General features: G+C 40.2%; 1 protein-coding gene across 4 annotated transcripts in view; it reads right to left on the bottom strand.

Moving 5' to 3' along the window:
• Positions 1-19,335, bottom strand: part of LOC145343936 (activating molecule in BECN1-regulated autophagy protein 1-like) — a 400,132-nt gene that overhangs the window by 300,602 nt on the left and 80,195 nt on the right. For all 4 annotated transcript variants that reach the window (XM_080190487.1, XM_080190491.1, XM_080190488.1 and 1 more), the window contains one exon: positions 1,938-2,024. In XM_080190487.1, the coding sequence (XP_080046613.1) occupies positions 1,938-2,024 (87 nt within the window). The remainder of the gene's footprint in view (positions 1-1,937; positions 2,025-19,335) is intronic.

Raw genomic sequence — 19,335 nt, 5'->3', positions numbered from 1 at the left:
TCAATTTACAACAGTGCACAATGCTACAAGGCTCCAACACAAGGCTGTTGAGAAAAGCATTCGTTGTCAGCTGAAAGAGATAATGCATGAAGACTTAAGACAACAGTAATAAAGCCAAAAAAAACTAAAACCTGCTAGCCATTACTTTACAGCTTAAGAAGAACAGATTTCAACATAATCCTGACAACCAAACTATGGAAACAGAGAATGATCTAGAGTAGACAATGAATAACTTGAGTGAGATATAGAAAATTCCACCGAAGAATCAGCATTTTGCAGAACCACTGAAGTGTAGGGGATAATTGTAGAGTTGACAATGTTGATGGGCAATGCATAGAGCATTTTTTCTAATTCTTTTCTGGAGTTTAAGATGTGGATACATGGTGCCCATGAACAGCAAAGAAAGTGCCGAGCACCCTTCAGTGAGATGCAAATGGGGACATGTTACATCACGCAAGACGGCAAGTTATCATTTCAAACCTGTGCAATGTTCAAAAATGTTCTTAAATCTCCACAAGCTACCACCTTCATTTCACACCAGTAATTGGTAGGTAAATGTTTGCTTAGCTACTCTTAAAGTTCAAAATTTTTTTTGGAATAGCCATAGTTTTTGAAGCAGCAATAGTTTTGACTATTATGGCTATTGAATATTCAAAAGGCACAGTTGAAGCATTGCATCTCGAAGTCTGCAAGAACCATGTATAGCATGTCATAGTCATTACTGCACAGGAGGTGACTATTTGGCTGAACCAGTCCACACCAGCTCAGTTCAGCAATCCAGTCAATCACATTACCCCACTATCTCCATTATCACCTTTCTATGTTAGCTATTAGCCAATATTTGACCTGGTCCTAATGTTGTATGTAGTCACGCCTCTCCAACTGCAACACTAATGTGAATCACAATTCCAGGTATTCTCACTCATTTTCTTCTCTCTTCCTAATTTAATAGCTTTTATTTCAGAAAATACCAAAAACAACTTTGCTTCTTGCCATATATACGTTATTTATGCAACTCATCTTATAAGACCAATGAAAGTTTCTTTTCCTTCACTAGAAACAGGAATAATAGATATCCTAATGCTCCTTTGAAGTTCCTTGACATGTTTCACAATGTTAAAAATGCTATATAAAGTTGTTGTCCTCTATACTATAGTACTGAATAATGAACGGTGTTAATCGATGTATGCTATTATGGGATCTTAAGTTTATATATTGTGTACTGTTCATGTGGGATTACATTCAATTATTACATGACAAGTATTTTTCTTTATAACAGGAAAGGGACAATAAAACCAAAAAGGTCAATGAGCAAGGAACCATTTAGAAAGTCCGAACCCTCAGACAAAACAGGCCACAACAAATTAACTGGCCAGGCAAACAACACATTCAAACATCAGCAGATATTGTCAAACCACTCAGAAATGAGTAATAGGATTTCAAGAACCTAAACCAACTAGTTAATGACTGCATGTCCAAAAGACTCCATTCATCTTTTAATATAGCTATACACAAAAAAATTTAGATCAGAGACAATTCTTCCTAAACTATAAAAAACTCCCAGATTATATTTTACATCTACTGTACAATGACGTTCATAAATTGGCTACCAGCAACTTATACTATTGTATGAAGTGAGTGATAACTCAAAGAAGACCACGGCATTTTATTGTGCTTCACAGATTCGATAAGTAAAAAAGCCAATCCTTATCTATAGGCTCATCTTCTATCACAAGCTATACAAGAATGGAGAATCCTTCAATCAAAAGCAGAGAAACAGCGAAAATTAAGCAAGACAAATGCAATTTAAAAATTTGGCATGCAGGATAAATGGCACAGTGAGTACAGAACATCAATAATAAAATTCACTTTCACCAGATTTAGATGGTTAATATGTTAACTTGACAGTAGTGCAGGAGAACAGGAGCTGGTCTTACCTGGCTGGATCTGGGTAAATTGGGTGCTCTCTTGATCCAGAGCCATCATTCCTTGACAAAGAAATAAGTGAGGACTCCAACAGTCGCCTAAAAAGTTAAAACAAGGCAGTTTCAAATGACATTCTATACAAATAGGAAAGCCAATTACTGTGACAAATCTGATGATTGACCTATATTTAAAGAATCATTGAGTGCTCAAAGCATGATCCTAAGTCAAATTTCCAAAGTTTAGAAGAGTTTGTTTATAATACAACTTATGTTTTTTGACTCAAACCTCTATTCCATGCTGCTGGTCCACAGGCATGACCAACACCCCACTCCCCATAATATACAGAATGGCTATCCTGCCATACCTGAGCTTTGATAGTGAAAGTTGCTTGATACTCAACTGAACAGCACACAGTGGATCATCAAGAAAGTGCTATTTGAATATTTTAAATAAACACATGAGACAAAAAGCTGCAGATGGTGGCGATTTGAAACAAAAACAGAAACTTTTGCAGACACACAGGTTAGTCAGCATCTGTGGTGAGTTTTTACTTTAGGCATAGATCCTTCATTATTAGTCACATTCTAACAAAAGACCCTTCATTAGTATTCGTATTCTAACGTAGGATCTAGGCCTGAAACGATAATTCACTTGTTCTTTCCATCATTGCTGATTGACCTGTGGTTGCAGCAAATTCACTTTTTGTTTATTCAAAGTACATGGCCTTTTCTGCACAGTGATCTCCAAACGCTCTAGCACAATTCGTTGTTTCATTTATGAAGCACCCCTCCAAAAATAAATTGATTTTAAGATATAAATGAATAGGTGCTTATAAGCAGCAATGTGAAACAAACAAACAGTCACCACTGAGGTTGAATACATTTTGTGAAACATACAACACACAAAAATGCTCAAGTACAGGTGGAGAAAATCCAAAAGTTCTCAGTTCTATTCGGTCTCCAACCCATCTGAATTTCAAATGCCACATCTTCATTCCTCCTTGACTCTACGCCACCAAATTTCTGCAAAATCATACCACTTTTCATTCCCTCCCAGACTCTTTGCTCCTTTTGCACACTACTCCCTTCTTTTAGCCAACCATTGATGGAGGAACTACCTTTACAAAGCCACTTGTCTTCTGCCTCCAATGATTAAAATACTGACTCACTTTCCTGTCACAACATATTGTTCAATATTTTATTCCTCTACATATATATTCTCCATCTTCTTTGCAGCATACTTGAGATTTATGCTACTTTAAAAGGCATTATATAAACAAATATTGCTTTTGACATTCTAAAAATGACAGGACATTTTTGAAAAAAAACAGATGGGAGTCTATCATTTTTCACATTATTAGACATAAAAAGGCTAAAAATAAAATCAGTCAGCACCCATCAGTATAAAATATTGTTTAGACTAACTGAATTACCTACACTTTGTTTACACAAGACTAATTCAAAGCAATTCGAATCTTACACCACAGCTGAACCTGCAGCAAGGTGTAGGTGTTTGATATATTTCTTTTTAAATCAAACCCTCTCATATATCAATACAATGACACCTATTAAATTAGCATCCTATCCTAAAATCATAACTCTGTGTAAAGAGATCAGATTCTTGGCACTTCAAAGTTTAAAAGTACTGTGAATTAAACCAACATACAAAGTTCAATTCTACCTAAACAAAAAAAAGTGTTATAAATAAAACTGCTGATCTACAGGCACAAATTGCTATAGGGGGGATATGCTATACCAGCCTCAACAGAAATGTAGCTTAGGTTAGGCCAGGGTGAAGCTGAACATTCCTAGCTGAAATATATTTGGGTGAAATAGAAAAAAAAACAAAAAAAATGGTAGTGTTCATTAAAAACTTTAGTACTTGGGATGATCCACGAGATGGTATAAGTTGAATTCATTTAATTAAAAATAAGGGAATTATTAGAAGTAGATGAATCACAAAAAGAAGAGAGAGTAAAAGAACGTGAACAAATTAGATAAAACATGCAACATGTCAGCCACAATACCTAGTAGCCTTAATTATCCAAACATAGACTGGGGTAAAGAAATGCTCAGAGGCCAAGATATGCATGACCTTACTTTCAAGATCAGGAAGCATTTACTTGAAGGAAACAGACACTTCTGGATCTTATTCTAAGAAATTAAGTGGGGCAACTAAGTAATGCAAGAGGAGTAGTTGGGAAATTACAAGCAAAGATGGGGTCGGACAGAAATGTGCAAAATGAGGAGGGTGTTAATCCATTAAAGATTTATAAATGACGTTTGGGGAAATAAATCTAGGATACCAAAGAGACAGTAGCCCAGTTCAACCAGGAAAACAAAATTGCCTAATAAATGCAGACAAACATTGGAAAATGTTGTTATCAGAGAAACTCATTCAGAGTAGCCAAATGCCACGAGAAATTTTTGATAAGCGAGGGGATTAAGGGTTATAGGGAGAGGGCGGGAATGTGGAACTGAGCCACGACAGATCAGCCATGATCTTATTGAATGGCGGGGCAGGCTCGAAGGGCTAGATGGCCTACTCCTGCTCCTATTTCTTACGTTCTTATGTTCTTAAATAAAATGGATGGGACAGCAAATTCTCAAGTCCCCTAGCCAAGTACAACTAAAACTGAAATAACAATTACAAAGTACATGTTAAATCTATAGCCGATATTGAAGAAAAACAAATCAGGAAAATAAATGAGCATGTCAAAAAAGAGAAGCAATAAAAGAAATTGGAAAGGTGGTGTCGATGTAACAGAAGATTGGCACCAAAATAAATAGTAAAATATTTTGAGTGCAGAAAACGTTAAATGACATCTTTACAGCATGAAAGAATGGCATATATACAAAATAAATGCCTTAGATATAAGTACATTTGTGAGAATGAAATGCTAAGAGATGGAGCCATTAATATAGATAAAAAGGCTCTACTTTAAAATTTGGTGCCACGCAAAATGTGAAGACTGGTCACAGGTAAAATAAGAGGCTCTGGCCAGTATCTTCCAAATGTCAAAATCAGAACTGGATTGTCACTGTAACATTGCTTTAAAAAAAACGAGTGAGAAAGAAACAATCTAACAATTATTGTCAGTAGTGGGTAAGCTTTTAAAAAGCCTAACATGAGATAAAATGAGTATTCACTTCCCCATCTAGAACATCAAGAGCAGCAGATTGCAGGGGAATACCACACGTGGAGTTCCCCACTAAGTCATTCACCATCCTGATTTGGAACTTAATCCCCATTCCTTCACTGTTGCTGAATTAAAACCTGGAACTCGCCTGCTAACAGTACTGTTGGTGTACATACGTCTCAGGGACAGCAACAGTTCAAGAAGGCAACTCAACATCATCTTCTGAAGGGCAACTAGGGATGGGCAATAAATGCTGATCAACCACATCTCATAAATGAACAAAAAAAAAATCAATAGGTTCTTCTAGATCCTCTTTTCTCTCTGGCCAACACAGCTGCCGTTTAGAGGGGGCAAGTTCAAGGGAGATGCATGGGGGAAGTTTTTTTTAAACACCTGAAATGCACTGCCACAGGATGTGGTGGAAGCAGGCACATTAGCAACACTTAAGAGGCATCTGGATGGGTATATGAATAGGAAGGAAATAGAGGGATATGGACCAAGGAAGGGCTTATGTTTGTTTTAGAAGTTAGGACATCATGATCGACACAGGCTTACTTTTGTGTTTTTTTGCTTTTATTTCAGTAAAATTATCTTTCTTCCTTTTTATATCTTTTCTTACATATTTTTGTATATTATAAACATCACATAATTATTCAATAAAATTGTTGTTTTAACACAATACTCATCATATTCACTCATTCCTGTTACGTCCACACTATGACTTTGAACCCCAGTGAAACCCCGAAAGGGACTCTAATGACTCCTTGCACCAGAACCGTGATACTGAGTAAACCGTTGGAGCTCTGGAGTGACAAGTATCTGGGTCCTGACTTCATGTTAGGGTCTTAAAAGAAGTGGCTAGTGAGATAGTTGATACATTGTTTCTAATTTTCCAAATCCCAATAGACTTGGGGGAAGGCTCCATTATGTTGAAAGATAGCAAATGTTAACTCCATTATTCAAAAACAGGGAGGCAGAAAAAAAATACACGAAACAACAGGCCAGTTAGCTTAACATCTTTCACAAAGAAAATATTACAAGTTGTTACTAAAGAAGCTTAACAGGGCACTTGGATAAGCTCAAGGTAATCAGGCAGAGTCACCATAGAGCCCATTTGGCCCATCAAGCCTGCCCTATCCCCTTAACGCCACGTATTTACCCTTCTAATACCCTGACACCAAGGGGCAATTTAGCATGACTAATCAATGTAACCAACATGTCTTTTGGACCATGGAAGGAAACCAGAGCACCTAGAGAAAACCCACACAGACACAGGGAGAACATGCAGACCCTGCACACAGTCAGTCACCCAAGTCAGGGATCGAACCCGGATCTCTGGAGCTGTGAGGCAGCAGTGCTGACCAGTGTACCACCTCAAAACATGGTTTTGTGAAAGGAAAATCATGTTTAATCAACATATTGGAGGAGTTATTTGACAAAGCAATCTGTGTTGTGGATTAAAGGGAATTGGTGGAAATCACGTTTTTAGATTTCCAGAGGCATTTGAAAAAGTCTCACAAAAGTTATTACAGGAAATAAAAGCTCATGGCATGGGGGGGATAACATTTAGCATGGATAGAAGATTGGCTGGCTAACAGGAAGTAGAGAGTAGGCATAAATGGGCCTTTTTCAGGTTGGCAAGATATAACAAGTCATATACCACAGATCAGTGCTGGGACCTCAACTGTTCACAATTTATATAAATGACTTGGATGAAAGGATTGATGGGGTGGTTGCCAAATTTACTGTTGTCACAAAGATAGGTTGGAAACTAAATTGTGCATTGGATAAAAGGAGGCTATATAGATTGGTTAAGTGAATGGGTAGAGGTCTGACAAATAGAGCGTAAGTGTAGGAAAATGTGAGTGTGTCCATTTTGGCAAGAAGAATAAAAGAGTACATTATCTAAAATGGTGAGAAATTGCAAAACTCAGATGCAGAGGGATCTGGATGTCTTGGTTCACGAATAGCAAAAAGCTAATTTGCATGTATAGCAAGTAACTGGAAAGCTAATAGAATTTTATTGCAAGGGGAATTGAATACAAAAGTAGGGAGATTAGTTATACAGGGCATTGAGGCCACATCTGAAGTATCAAGTACAGCATTGGTCACTTCATTTAAGCAGAGCTGAAAATGCATTGGAAGTAATTCAGAGAAGAATTACCAGACCAATACATGGAACGTGTGGATTGTCTTATGAGGAAAAGTTACACAGGTTAGGCTTATGATCGGTTGGAATTTAGAAAAAGGCGGTGGTGACTTGATTGAAACATGCAAGATTCTGAATGATCTTGATAGGGTGGATGTGGAGATGATGTTTCCTCTTGTGGAAGAATCTAAAAGTAGGGGTCACTGTTTAAACATTCAGAAAGAGATTAACAGAATTGTTTTCTTTCAGAGTCGCAAATTCTTGGAACTCTTCCTGAAAAGATTGTTGAAGCAAAGTCTTTGATTATTTTTAAGGCAAAGGTAGATACAGTCTTGGTAAGTAAGGGACTAATAGGTTATCTGGAATAGACAGCATGCAGATTTGAGAATACTATTAGCTATGATCTTATTAAATGATAAAGCAGGCTCAAGGGACCGAATGGCTTAGTCCTGCTCCTTGTTCGTATGTTCACCGTACCAATGCAGAATATATTACATTACAAAATCATCCTGCAAAAATGAGGAACATAACCTTCCCTTATCCTTGATAACATGTGTCAAATATCATTCTAATATTATCCCTGTGAAGCAACTAAATTAATTATAATCATGGCTTGAACATTTTTTGTTAGACTTTTTTTTTAAAAAAAGGAGGCCTAAATAGTTACAAACAAGATTTCCAAATATAGTTCAAAAATATTTTCACATACAGATGATTTGATTTATTATAAAGAACAAAGACATAAGAGTTACTGTGCAAATCCTCTTGGCTTACTCATAATAGATTAATTAAAATTGAACTATTCTCAGATCCTTCACAATTAAACAAAATTCAAAAGAAACATTTTCAGAAGATTTTAACAATTGTGGAACAGACCATTTGCCAGACACTTGGTGGAGCTTTGACAAAACAGTAAGTGCATAAAGAAAAATCCTACCATTTGCTGAAACTAACATGTTCAGAAACTGTGCTCGAAAACTCTAACCAGGAAACAATGCAATTCAGTTTCCTTCCCACTACTGAAATTGAGAAAAGTGCAACACAACAGGTTTTAAAGAATCAAACACAGGAAACGCGAGAAAATCTCAGATCTGACAGCATCTGTGAAGAGATAACAGAGCCAACATTGAGGCTGTTTGACCCTTCGACCCTTGATGAAGAGTTATCAAGACTCGAAACATTGGCTCTATTCTCTCTCCACAGATGCTGCCAGATCTGCTGATATTTCCCAACATTTCCTGATTTTTTGTTTCAGACTCCAGCATTCGCAGTATTTTGCTTTTATCCTAGGTTTTAAAGAATAGTTGGTGCTTAGAGAAAGACAACGAAAGAGATACTTTAACCAGCCAACACCAATTTCTGCAAGCCCCAATATCATTTCTGTGCCAAAGAATCATAGAATCTCTACAGTGCAGAAGGGAGCCATTCAGCCCATAGAGGCTGCACCAACTCTCCAACAAAGCATCTTATGCAGGCCATATCTCCCTGACCCCACGTATTTACTCAGTTAAAGCCCTGACATATCTTTGGACACAAAGGGGAAATTTACCATGGCCATTCCGCCAACTGTGCACATCTTTGGACTGTGGGAGGGAACCGGAATCCATGTAGACATGGGGAGAATGTGCAAACTCCACACAGTCACCCAAGTCTGGAAATGAACCCTGGTCCCTGGTGCTGTGAGGTAGCAGTGCTAACCACTGTGCCAGAGTGCTGCACTGTTAGGCATCAGTGCTAACCACTCAGCTGCCCCCAAAAGGTATAATAGCTGGAGCTTAATCCTCTGTCTTAAGCAACATATGGTAAATTCCCTCAATGGCTAGGGAAATTAGCCAAAACCAGAACACTGAAAATTATCCTAGTTATCAGAAAGTAAAATTCCTGGACAAATATTTTCAGTCAGTTGTACTAAATGAATATATTGATAATTGGTAAACTGACCTTCTATCATTAAATTATAGGGCATCAAAACAGCACTACTTTAAGTAGTACCCAAGATAGAAGATCTTCATTTTGAATAAATAAACAATGAATATTTAGGATTAATATATTTTACTATGTACATTGATTTTGTGTTACTCATTGAAGCAGCTGCATTATAAGAACATAAGAAATAGGGGCAGGAGTAGGCTATCTAGCCCCTTGAGCCTGCCCCGCCATTCAATAAGATCATGGCTGATCTGTCGTGTCTCAGTTCCACATTCCCGCCCTCTCCCCATAACCTTTAATTCCCTTGCCTATCAAAAGGCTATCAACCCGTGTCTTAAAAATATTGAGTGAGGCAGCCTCCACCACTTCAACGGGCAGAGAATTCCAGAGATTCACCACCCTTTGAGTGAAGAAGTTCCTCCTCAACTTCGTTCTAAACCGCCCCCCCCCCCCCTTTATCCTGAGGCTGTGCCCTCTAGTCCTACTGTCCTTTCTGAGCGGGAAGAGCCTCTCCACCTCTATCCTATCCATCCCATTCAGCATCTTATACGTCTCAATGAGATCTCCCCTCATTCTTCTAAACTCTAACGAGTACAAGCCTAGTTTAGTCAGCCGCTCCTCATAGTTCAACCCCCTCAACTCCGGAATCAGCCTAGTAAACCTCCTCTGCACTCCCTCCAAGGCCAAAATATCCTTGCGTAAGTGCGGCGACCAAAACTGCACACAGTACTCCAGCTGCGGCCTCACCAGTGCCCTATACAGCTGCTGCAAGACCTCCCTACTTTTATATTCAATCCCCCTCGCTATGAAGGCCAGCATCCCATTCGCCTTCCTGACCACCTGCTGCACCTGCAGGCTGGGTTTTTGCGACTCATGCACAAGGACCCCGAGGTCCCTCTGCACCGTCGCCTGCTGCAGTTTTTCGCCACGTAAGTAATAGTCCTTCCTAACATTATTCCTACCAAAGTGGACAACCTCACATTTGCCAACATTAAATTCCATTTGCCATTTCCTGGCCCATTTGCCCAGCCTATCTAGATCCTTCTGCAGACTCTCCACACCCTCCGCACAATTTGCCGTTCCACCAATCTTGGTGTCATCAGCAAATTTCGACACCATACACTCGGTTCCCTCCTCCAGATCATCTATATAAATAGTGAATAGCTGAGGCCCCAGCACCGACCCGAGGCACTCCACTAGTCACCAACCACCAATCCGAATAGCACCCATTGACCCCCACTCTCTGCCTCCTATTTGACAGCCAATCCTCTATCCACGCTAACACCCTACCCCCAACTCCATGCCCCCGACCTTCTGAGGCACCTTGTCAAATGCCTTCTGAAAATCAAGAAACACCACATCCACCGGCTCTCCTCTATCCACCGCCCTAGGCACATCCTCAGAATTCCAATAAATTTATCAGACACGACTTCCCCTTAACAAAACCGTGCTGCGTCTGCTCTACCAAACAATTCTCCTCAAGATGCCTCACTATTTTCTCCTTGATCACGGATTCTAACATTTTTCCTACAACAGACATTAAACAAACCGGCCTATAATTCCCCACCTTTTGCCTGCCACCCTTCTTAAACAACGGCATGACATTAGCCGTTTTCCAATATTCTGGCACTTCCCCGGAATCCAGTGACGTTTGGAAAATAATCATCAAGGCTTCCACTATCACCTCCGCCATTTCTTTCAGAACCCTTGGATGCATTCCATCCGGTCCTGGGGACTTGTCCACAATCAGTCCCTCCAGTCTGTTGAGCACCACCTCTCTAGTAACAATAATGTCATTCAGGCCCTCCACTCCTACCATCTTTCCATCGCTAACACCCGGCAAATTATTCACATCCTCCTCAGTGAAGACCGAAACAAAAAAGTTATTCAGGGCCTCAGCCATTTCCCCACCCCCTACCACTAAGTACTCCCTCTCAACCGCTAAGGGTCTAACGTTCACCCTAGCCAGCCTCTTCCTTTTTATGTATTTATAAAAACTCTTGCTATCGTTTTTTAAAGTAAGCACTAGCCCAGCTTCATAGTTTATCCTACCCTTATCAACTTCTTTGTCATTCTTTGTTGACATTTAAACCTCTCCCAATCCTCTTCTCGTCCACTACTCTTAGCTACTCTAAACGCATCCGCTTTTAATTTAACACTTTCCTTCACCTCCTTCGTTATCCACGGCTGATTACCTCTCCTCCTCCGATCCTTTTTAACCATCGGAATAAATTTCTGCTGAGCACCAAGAAAGATCTCCTTAAAGATCCTCCACTGTTCCTCAGCAGACCTACCTTCCAACACACTCCCCCAATCAACATTCGCCAATTCCTCTCTCATCCTACCGTACTCCCCTCTGTTCAAACAAAGGACACGTGTCCGGGAACCCACTTTCTCCTCCTCCATCTGCATCAGAAACTCCACCATACAATGATCACTCTTCCCAAGAGGATCCTTCGCCACAAGGTCCCTAATTCTACCTGCCTCATTACATAACACTATATAACTACATAACACTATATAACATTATATTATGCAGAGCCATTTAAATCAGTGCATAAATTCCCTGGTATGGATGAACTACATCTGATATAGTGCAAAGCGAGGGGGATTATTTGTGAAGCACTGATCGTTATGCTGATGGAGTCGATTCTAACTGAGTGAAATCAGCAAACATGTCTTCTATATTCAAAAGAGATGACAGACTACAGCAAGCAATAGCTCTAAAAGCCTGATTTCAACAGATAGAATGGAAAAGCATTTAAATGACAGGTTCATGGATTTAAAAATGATTTTGCCTGAGCATTCTCCAACAGTTTTTGAGGGGATAATAAACCATTAAAGCAAAGTCACATGTAGTGTAGCCATAGACTTCTGAACGATCCAGGATAAAGTGCCATATAAGGAAGTCTGTGACAAAGGTCCGGGTAGTTAGCAAGTATAAAAGTATTATTCTAAGCAAAACTTGGGTCAATTGAGATCTGCAGGGCTAAAGGAGGAGCAATGATAGTTCAAAATGAAATAAAGGACATTTGGTGCAAGATGTACAGAAACTAAAATTTTCATCATTATGAAGACCAGAAGATCTGATGCAATCTGTTAAAAGTTACAGGCGATCATTTTATTAAATATTAAACAGGCCACTGGTCTGTCACGAAGTGTAACACTTCCAGGTCGTGGAACCAAATGTCAAACTGAGGTGAAACCAAATGGAAAAAAAGAGTCAAAAGCTGTGTTTTGCTTTGATGCCACGTTGGGAGTTTGGTGAAACCACATCAAGGAAACGTGATTGTTCACTGGATGACGACTTCTTGTAACAATTTTGTGACTAATGGGTGAATTGTATTGTTAACCTGTATTGCTACCAAAAACAGCAAAAACCTTAATCTTTAATTTAGGCTTTGTTGTCTCATTTTTCTACAATTTTAGTTGCCAAACAGAAGGGGAATCTACCAAGAGTAGAAGATTCACCTTACACTGAGGAAGACATTTATACATCAGTTTTAAATACATGAGTGTTGCTCCTCTGCTGGAATCTGGATGAGCCAGTAATGTCACATTTATTGTTCATGCTCAGTGTCCTTGAGAAGATAGTGGGGCTTTCTCCTTGAATTATTGCAACACCAAGTCCAATAATATCTGCAATTTCTTGACCTAGCCAAATGAAGCAATAGTATATGTGTCCATGTCATGGTATTGTATGATTGGGAGGTAAACTCAAGAGAATGAATTCCTAGAATATGATTGTGCATATCCAAAAACACTGACTAACTCAAAACCATAGGAAGAAGAGAGCTCCTTAACTTTGTCACCTGGGAATTCATGAGAAAGCTCGAGTTCATGAGCCTCAACAACTGAAAACTGACAGCTATGCCATTAGAAATACTTCCATTTGGCTCTGGAACGTCAACCACTACCAGCTGACTACACAATTAAAATTCAATAGCAATACCTTGCATAATAAGATTATCTTAATAGTGAGAAATTGTAAGCTCTGAGGTGCAGAAGGACCCGAGTGTCCTAGTGCGTAACTCATAAAAGGTTAGTACGCACGTAGGAAAGCAAATAGAATGTTTTCATTTATTGCAAAGGGAATTGATTACAAGAGTAGGGAGGCTTTGTTTCAGTTGGACAGGGCACAAGTCAACCATATTCTTAAATACGTACAGTTTGATGTAAGTTGAGATGTAAATATGTTGGAAGCAGTTCAGAGAAGGCTTGCCAAATTAACACCTGGAATAGATGGGTTGCCTAATGAGGAAAAGTTAGACAGGACAATCTTGCAATCGCTGGAGTTTAGAAGAATATGAGGCAATCTGATTGAATCATACAAAAGGTCCTGAGGGGTCTTGACAGGGTGAATATGGAAAGACTGGATTCTCTTGTGGGAGAATCCAAAGTAAATTAAGGGAAGGTATCTGTCAAAATTGGATTTCAGTTCATGATGCTTTTGTAGAACTATTTTGTAATGCTGCAGGTTACAAAGGCAACTAGGAAAGAAACTACATATGGCCTGATATTTAACAGAGGGCTCAAGGCACATCTGAGATAGGTGCAACACTTCAATCCTAGAATTGTAATATTATTAAGTTCTGTACTTGATATGGTTTCAGCAAAAGATAAGAAAATAAATGCAAAACGTTTCAGGAGAATTCAAGATAGGGAGGAAAGTGTTTAAGATTAGAAATTTTAAGTCTTTTTAAAAGAGAGTTGAACATGAATATTTATTTCAATGCTTTAAGACAGCAATGGTATGAATATCAGATACAGCTCAATTAGAAAATACTTAAGTACTAACTCGTAAGTGAGCCAATTTAAGATAGTGAAGTAAAGAGGTAATTTGACAGATCAGTTTTCAAACAGTAACATACTGCAAAAGGCCCAAATGGAATGCATTTGGAAAATTAGATAATTATCATCAGTTGTTAATTAAAAACAATCCTGGAAATAAGGCAACTGGAAGTTTCATGAAAGAAGTCCTAATTAAACATGAATCCAATTTTCACTTTCAAATGTTGGCTGGACTGCAGTATATGTTCAAGTATGTTGTCCCTTAGATATCTACAGTGGAAGTCTTGCATAAAGTAGGCATTCATGAAAGAGAAAAGCCATTCATTGAACCATTGTTCGTGAATGCTGGAGTTACCCAAGACAATTCATTTGTCCTATGGTTCATACCCAATACAGAGGAATGTGGTTATCATACCCAATGAAAGGTGGTTGAAGTCATACCCAACACAAAGGATAAATGCTGCAGGAAATCCTCAGGCAGGCATCACATCGAACCATCTTCAGCTCCTTCATTAATGATTTTCCCTTTACCATAAGGTCAGAAGTGGGGGTGTTCAATGATTGTAGAACGTTCAGTTCCTTTCACAACGCTTCATGTACTGCAGCAGTCTGTGCCCATATGCCACTTGACCTGGGCACTATTCAAACTTGGGCTTGTAAGTGGTAAATAACAATTATGTCATAAAGATGCCAGACAACGAACATCACCAGCAAGAGAAAATCTAACCACCTTTCCTTGATGTTCAACAGCATTACCATCAAAGAATCCTCCAACATAAACATCAAGGAGGCTTACCATTAACCAGAAACAACTGGACGAGCCCATGAATAAATAAATACTTGTGGTTACAAGAGTGTGAATCAAAACATGAAAATGCTATGGTAACCCATGCCCTGACTCCCCAAAGCCTGTATACCTTCTACAATGAACAAGTCAGGGATGCAATGGAATATTTTCCACTTGTCTAGATGAGTGCAGGCCCAGCACCACAATTCTGGACAACACAACTAACTTATTTGGAATCCCACACACCACCTTAAACAGTCAGCTCCTCCATCCCAGATGCATCATGGCACTAATGTGCATCATCTACAAAATACATTCCAGCAATTCACCAGGGATCTTTTTGGCAGCAGTTTCTGCAAATTCCTCTCAAGTCACTCATCCTACTTGTGACTAATAAATAAACTTTTAACTTTATCCTAATTGGAAATATACTACTGCTTCTTCGCGGTCACAAGGCCAGAGTGTTGGAACACCCTCTCTCTGAACACATACACCTAGGCTGACTGCAGTGGCTCAAGAAGGTGACTCACCGTGACTTTTGCAAAGGCAAAAAGAGATAGACAATAAATGCCGATGTTGTGAACAGTCAGATTCAGTTGCCAGGAGAGGTTGGATTCAGTGGCTCAAGAATGAAATTTGTAGTAGAACAGGGATAATGCTGCCCAAATATTTCACAAAACCTTTACAATACAGGAAAATATCATTCAGCCCATTGTGTCTGGTCTGGCTCTCTGAAAGGGCATTCTACCTAATCCCACTATCCCATTTTTACCTGTAACCTTGCGCATTCTTTAGCGATTTGATTCTCTTTTCAATACCTTGATCAAACTTGCCTCCAGCACCCTTTCAGGAACTTGGTCCCAGACTCAATGACCTGGGTCAAAACATGTCTCCTCACGTAACTTCTACTCCTACTGCTCGTTATTGTTAGGGGATTTTCTCAGTAACTTCATTACCATGTCAATGTAAGCCTTCTGTGGCAATAAATAAACCTTAAAATTTTAAATGTTCCCTCTAGTTAGGCAAGTCGTAGGGGAGTCAGGGCAGTTACTCACCACACCATTTCCATGTTTTGAGTTACTCTTGTAAACACAAGTATTTATTTATGGTTTGGCCAGTTGTTTCTGATTAATGGCAAGCCTCCTAATGTTGATGTTGGAGATAGGTAGGTTTCTGGTAGGTTGTTGCACAAGGTTAAATCTCACAGGATCCAGAGTGAAGTAGCTAAATGGATACAAAATTGGCTTGATGACAGAATGATGTGGAGATGCTGGCGTTGGACTGGGGTAAACACAGTAAGAAGTTTCATAACACCAAGTTGAAGTCCAAAAGGTTTATTTGGAAACACAAGCCACTAGCTTTAGGTAGTGAGCAGGAGTTCTGTTCACAAACAGGGTATATAAAGAGACAAACCCAATTTACAAAATGATGGTTGGAAGCGAGTCTTTACAGGTAATCAAGTCTTAAAAGGTACAAACAATGTGAGTGGAGACAGAGTTAAGCACAGGTTAAAGAGATGTGTATTGCCTCCAGCCAGGACAAGAAATGTGCATTATCTCCAGCCAGGAGAGTTAGTGAGATTTTACAAGCCCAGTCAAGTTGTGGGGGTTACAGATAGTGTGACATGGACCCAAGATCACGGTTGAGGCCATCCTCACACATGCGGAGCTTGGCTATTGGTCTCTGCTCAGCGACTCTGTTGTCGTGTCGAGAAGGCTGCTTTGGAGAATACTTTCCTGAAGATGAGGGGCCAAATACCCGTGACCGCTGAAGTGATCCCCAACAGGAAGAGAACACTGTTGTCTGGTGATTATCAAGCAGTGTTCGTTCATCTGTTGTTGTAGTCTTTGCATGGTCTCCCCAATGCACCATGCCTCGGGACATCCTTTCCTGCCAACATGGTACATACACTTGCAACTCGGCTAACATTGTCTACCTGATACATTGCAGGAAAGGACAGAAGATTTAGTCATACAGGTGGGATTCTGTTTCTAATTAAAAAGTCAGAACGGAGAGACAATTGAGGAGCAAAAACGAAACCCCTATCGTTTGCAGCAATGCAATTAATTAAAAATACTAAAATGATATTTTTCCAGTCCTATCTAACAGAATTCCCTGCAGACAAGTTGATTAAATTAAAGCTGTGGTTCAAGACACACTCAATCTCAGTAAGTTTAAATTACACAAGATTAATCTTGTGAAAATGTTAATGGGAAATGATATCAAATTCATTCTCTGCGATGACAGAAAATACTACTTCACTGGCTAGTTTCTACATGGTATGAATTCTTCCTTGAAGACAAAAAACATTGAAGTTCATTAGATTGTTAAAGAATTATTGCCAGCACGAGTTGTTGAAATTGGAATTACAAAATGAATAAAACAATACATGGATCACGCCACAAGAATTTATTATTTTCTGATTACTGCAGTTATACATCGAGTTTTTTTTTGCTATGTTTGATTCATTCAGATTGAATCAGGCACTTATTAATTCCATAGTTTTTTTGGTTCAATGGCAAGTGGTTTGCACTGAACATATTGGAAGATTGGAAAGTGGCTAATGTTACGCCGTTGTTTAAGAAGGGCGCCAGGCAAAAGGCAGGGAATTATAGGCCGGTTAGTTTAACATCTGTTGTAGGTAAAATGTTAGAATCCGTCATCAAGGAGGAAATAGTGAGGCATCTTGAGGGGAACTGCTTGATAGAGCAGACGCAGCACGGTTTCGTTAAGGGGAAGTCGTGTCTGACAAATTTATTGGAGTTCTATGAGGATGTGTCTAGGGCGGTGGATAGAGGAGAGCCAGTGGATGTGGTGTTTCTTGATTTTCAGAAGGCGTTTGACAAGGTACCTCACAAGAGGTTATTGCAGAAGGTAAGGGGGCATGGAGTTGGGGGTAGGGTGTTAGCGTGGATAGAGGATTGGTTGTCAAATAGGAGACAGAGAGTGGGGGTTAATGGGTGCCATTCGGATTGGCGGTTGGTGACTAGTGGAGTGCCCCAGGGGTCGGTGCTGGGGCCTCAGCTATTTACCATTTATATAGATGATCTGGAGGAGGGAACCGAGTGTATGGTGTCGAAATTTGCTGATGACACCAAGATTGGTGGAACGGCAAATTGTGTGGAGGGTATGGAAAGTCTGCAGAAGGATCTCGATAGGCTGGGCAAATGGGCCAGGAAATGGCAAATGGAATTTAATGTTGGCAAGTGCGAGGTGGTCCACTTTGGCAGGAATAATGGTAGGAAGGATTATTACTTACGGGGCGAAAAACTGCAGCAGGCAACGGTGCAGAGGGACCTCGGGGTCCTTGTGCATGAGTCACAAAAACCCAGCCTGCAGGTGCAGCAGGTGGTCAGGAAGGCGAATGGGATGCTGGCCTTCATAGCGAGGGGGATTGAATATCAAAGTAGGGAGGTCTTGCTGCAGCTGTATAGGGCATTGGTGAGGCCGCAGCTGGAGTACTGTGTGCAGTTTTGGGCGCCGTACTTACGCAAGGATATTTTGGCCTTGGAGGGAGTGCAGAGGAGGTTTACTAGGCTGATACCGGAGTTGAGGGGGTTGAGCTATGAGGAGAGGCTGAATAAACTAGGCTTGTACTCGTTAGAGTTTAGAAGAATGAGGGGAGGTCTCATTGAGACGTATAAGATGATGAATGGGATGGATAGGATAGAGGTGGAGAGGCTCTTCCTGCTCAGAAAGGACAGTAGGACTAGGGGGCACAGCCTCAAGATAAAGGGGGGGAGGGGGCGGTTTAGAACGGAGTTGAGGAGGAACTTCTTCACTGAAAGGGTGGTGAATCTCTGGAATTCTCTGCCCGTTGAGGTGGTGGAGGCTGCCTCGCTAAATATTTTTAAGACGCGGGTTGATGGGTTTTTGATAAGCGAGGGGACTAAGGGTTATGGGGAGAGGGTGGGAATGTGGAACTGAGCCACGACAGATCAGCCATGATCTTATTGAATGGCGGGGAAGGCTCGAAGGGCTGGATGGCCTACTTCTGCTCCTATTTCTTATGTTCTTATGTGTAGTGCCATCAAGTGTGGGGTCCAAGGCCGAAGTTGCAACACTAGACAAAATGTATAATTACACATTAACTATCACCAAAGGGTGCAACATTAACTTCAGTTTTGTTTCAGCTTTATGTACCCTTAAAGGTGACAATGTTTTTAAGCTCACTTACAGAATTTCAGCATCATTGACTAGACCAGAATTTATTGCCCATCCTTCGTTGCCCTCGAGAAGGTAGTGCTGAACTGCCTTTTTGAACTACTGCATTCCCCGAGGTGTAGATACACCCACAGTGTTGTCAAGAGGAGAATTACAGGATTTTGATCCAGCAACAGTAAAGGAACCGTAATGTATTTCTAAGTCAGGTTGCTGAGTGGCTTAGAGGGGACCCTCCAGGTGTTGTTGTTCCCAGGTATCTGCTGCTCTTGCCCTTCCAGTCATGGGTTTGGAAGGTGCTGCCTAAGGAACCTTAGTGAGCTCTTGCAGTGCATCTTGGAGGTACACACCACAGCCACTGTTTATCAGAGAGAATGAATGTTTGTGGAGGGGGTGGCAATCAAGCAGGCTGCTTTCCTGGGCTGGGTGACGGTGTCAGGAGATGAGTTTCTC

Source organism: Carcharhinus amblyrhynchos, chromosome 6 (assembly GCF_965287045.1).
Source record: "Carcharhinus amblyrhynchos chromosome 6, sCarAmb.v2.hapA, whole genome shotgun sequence".
NCBI classification, from domain to species: Eukaryota; Metazoa; Chordata; class Chondrichthyes; order Carcharhiniformes; family Carcharhinidae; genus Carcharhinus; species Carcharhinus amblyrhynchos.
The sequence above is the reverse complement of the archived record's forward strand: the minus strand, read 5'-3'. Positions and strand labels throughout refer to the sequence as shown.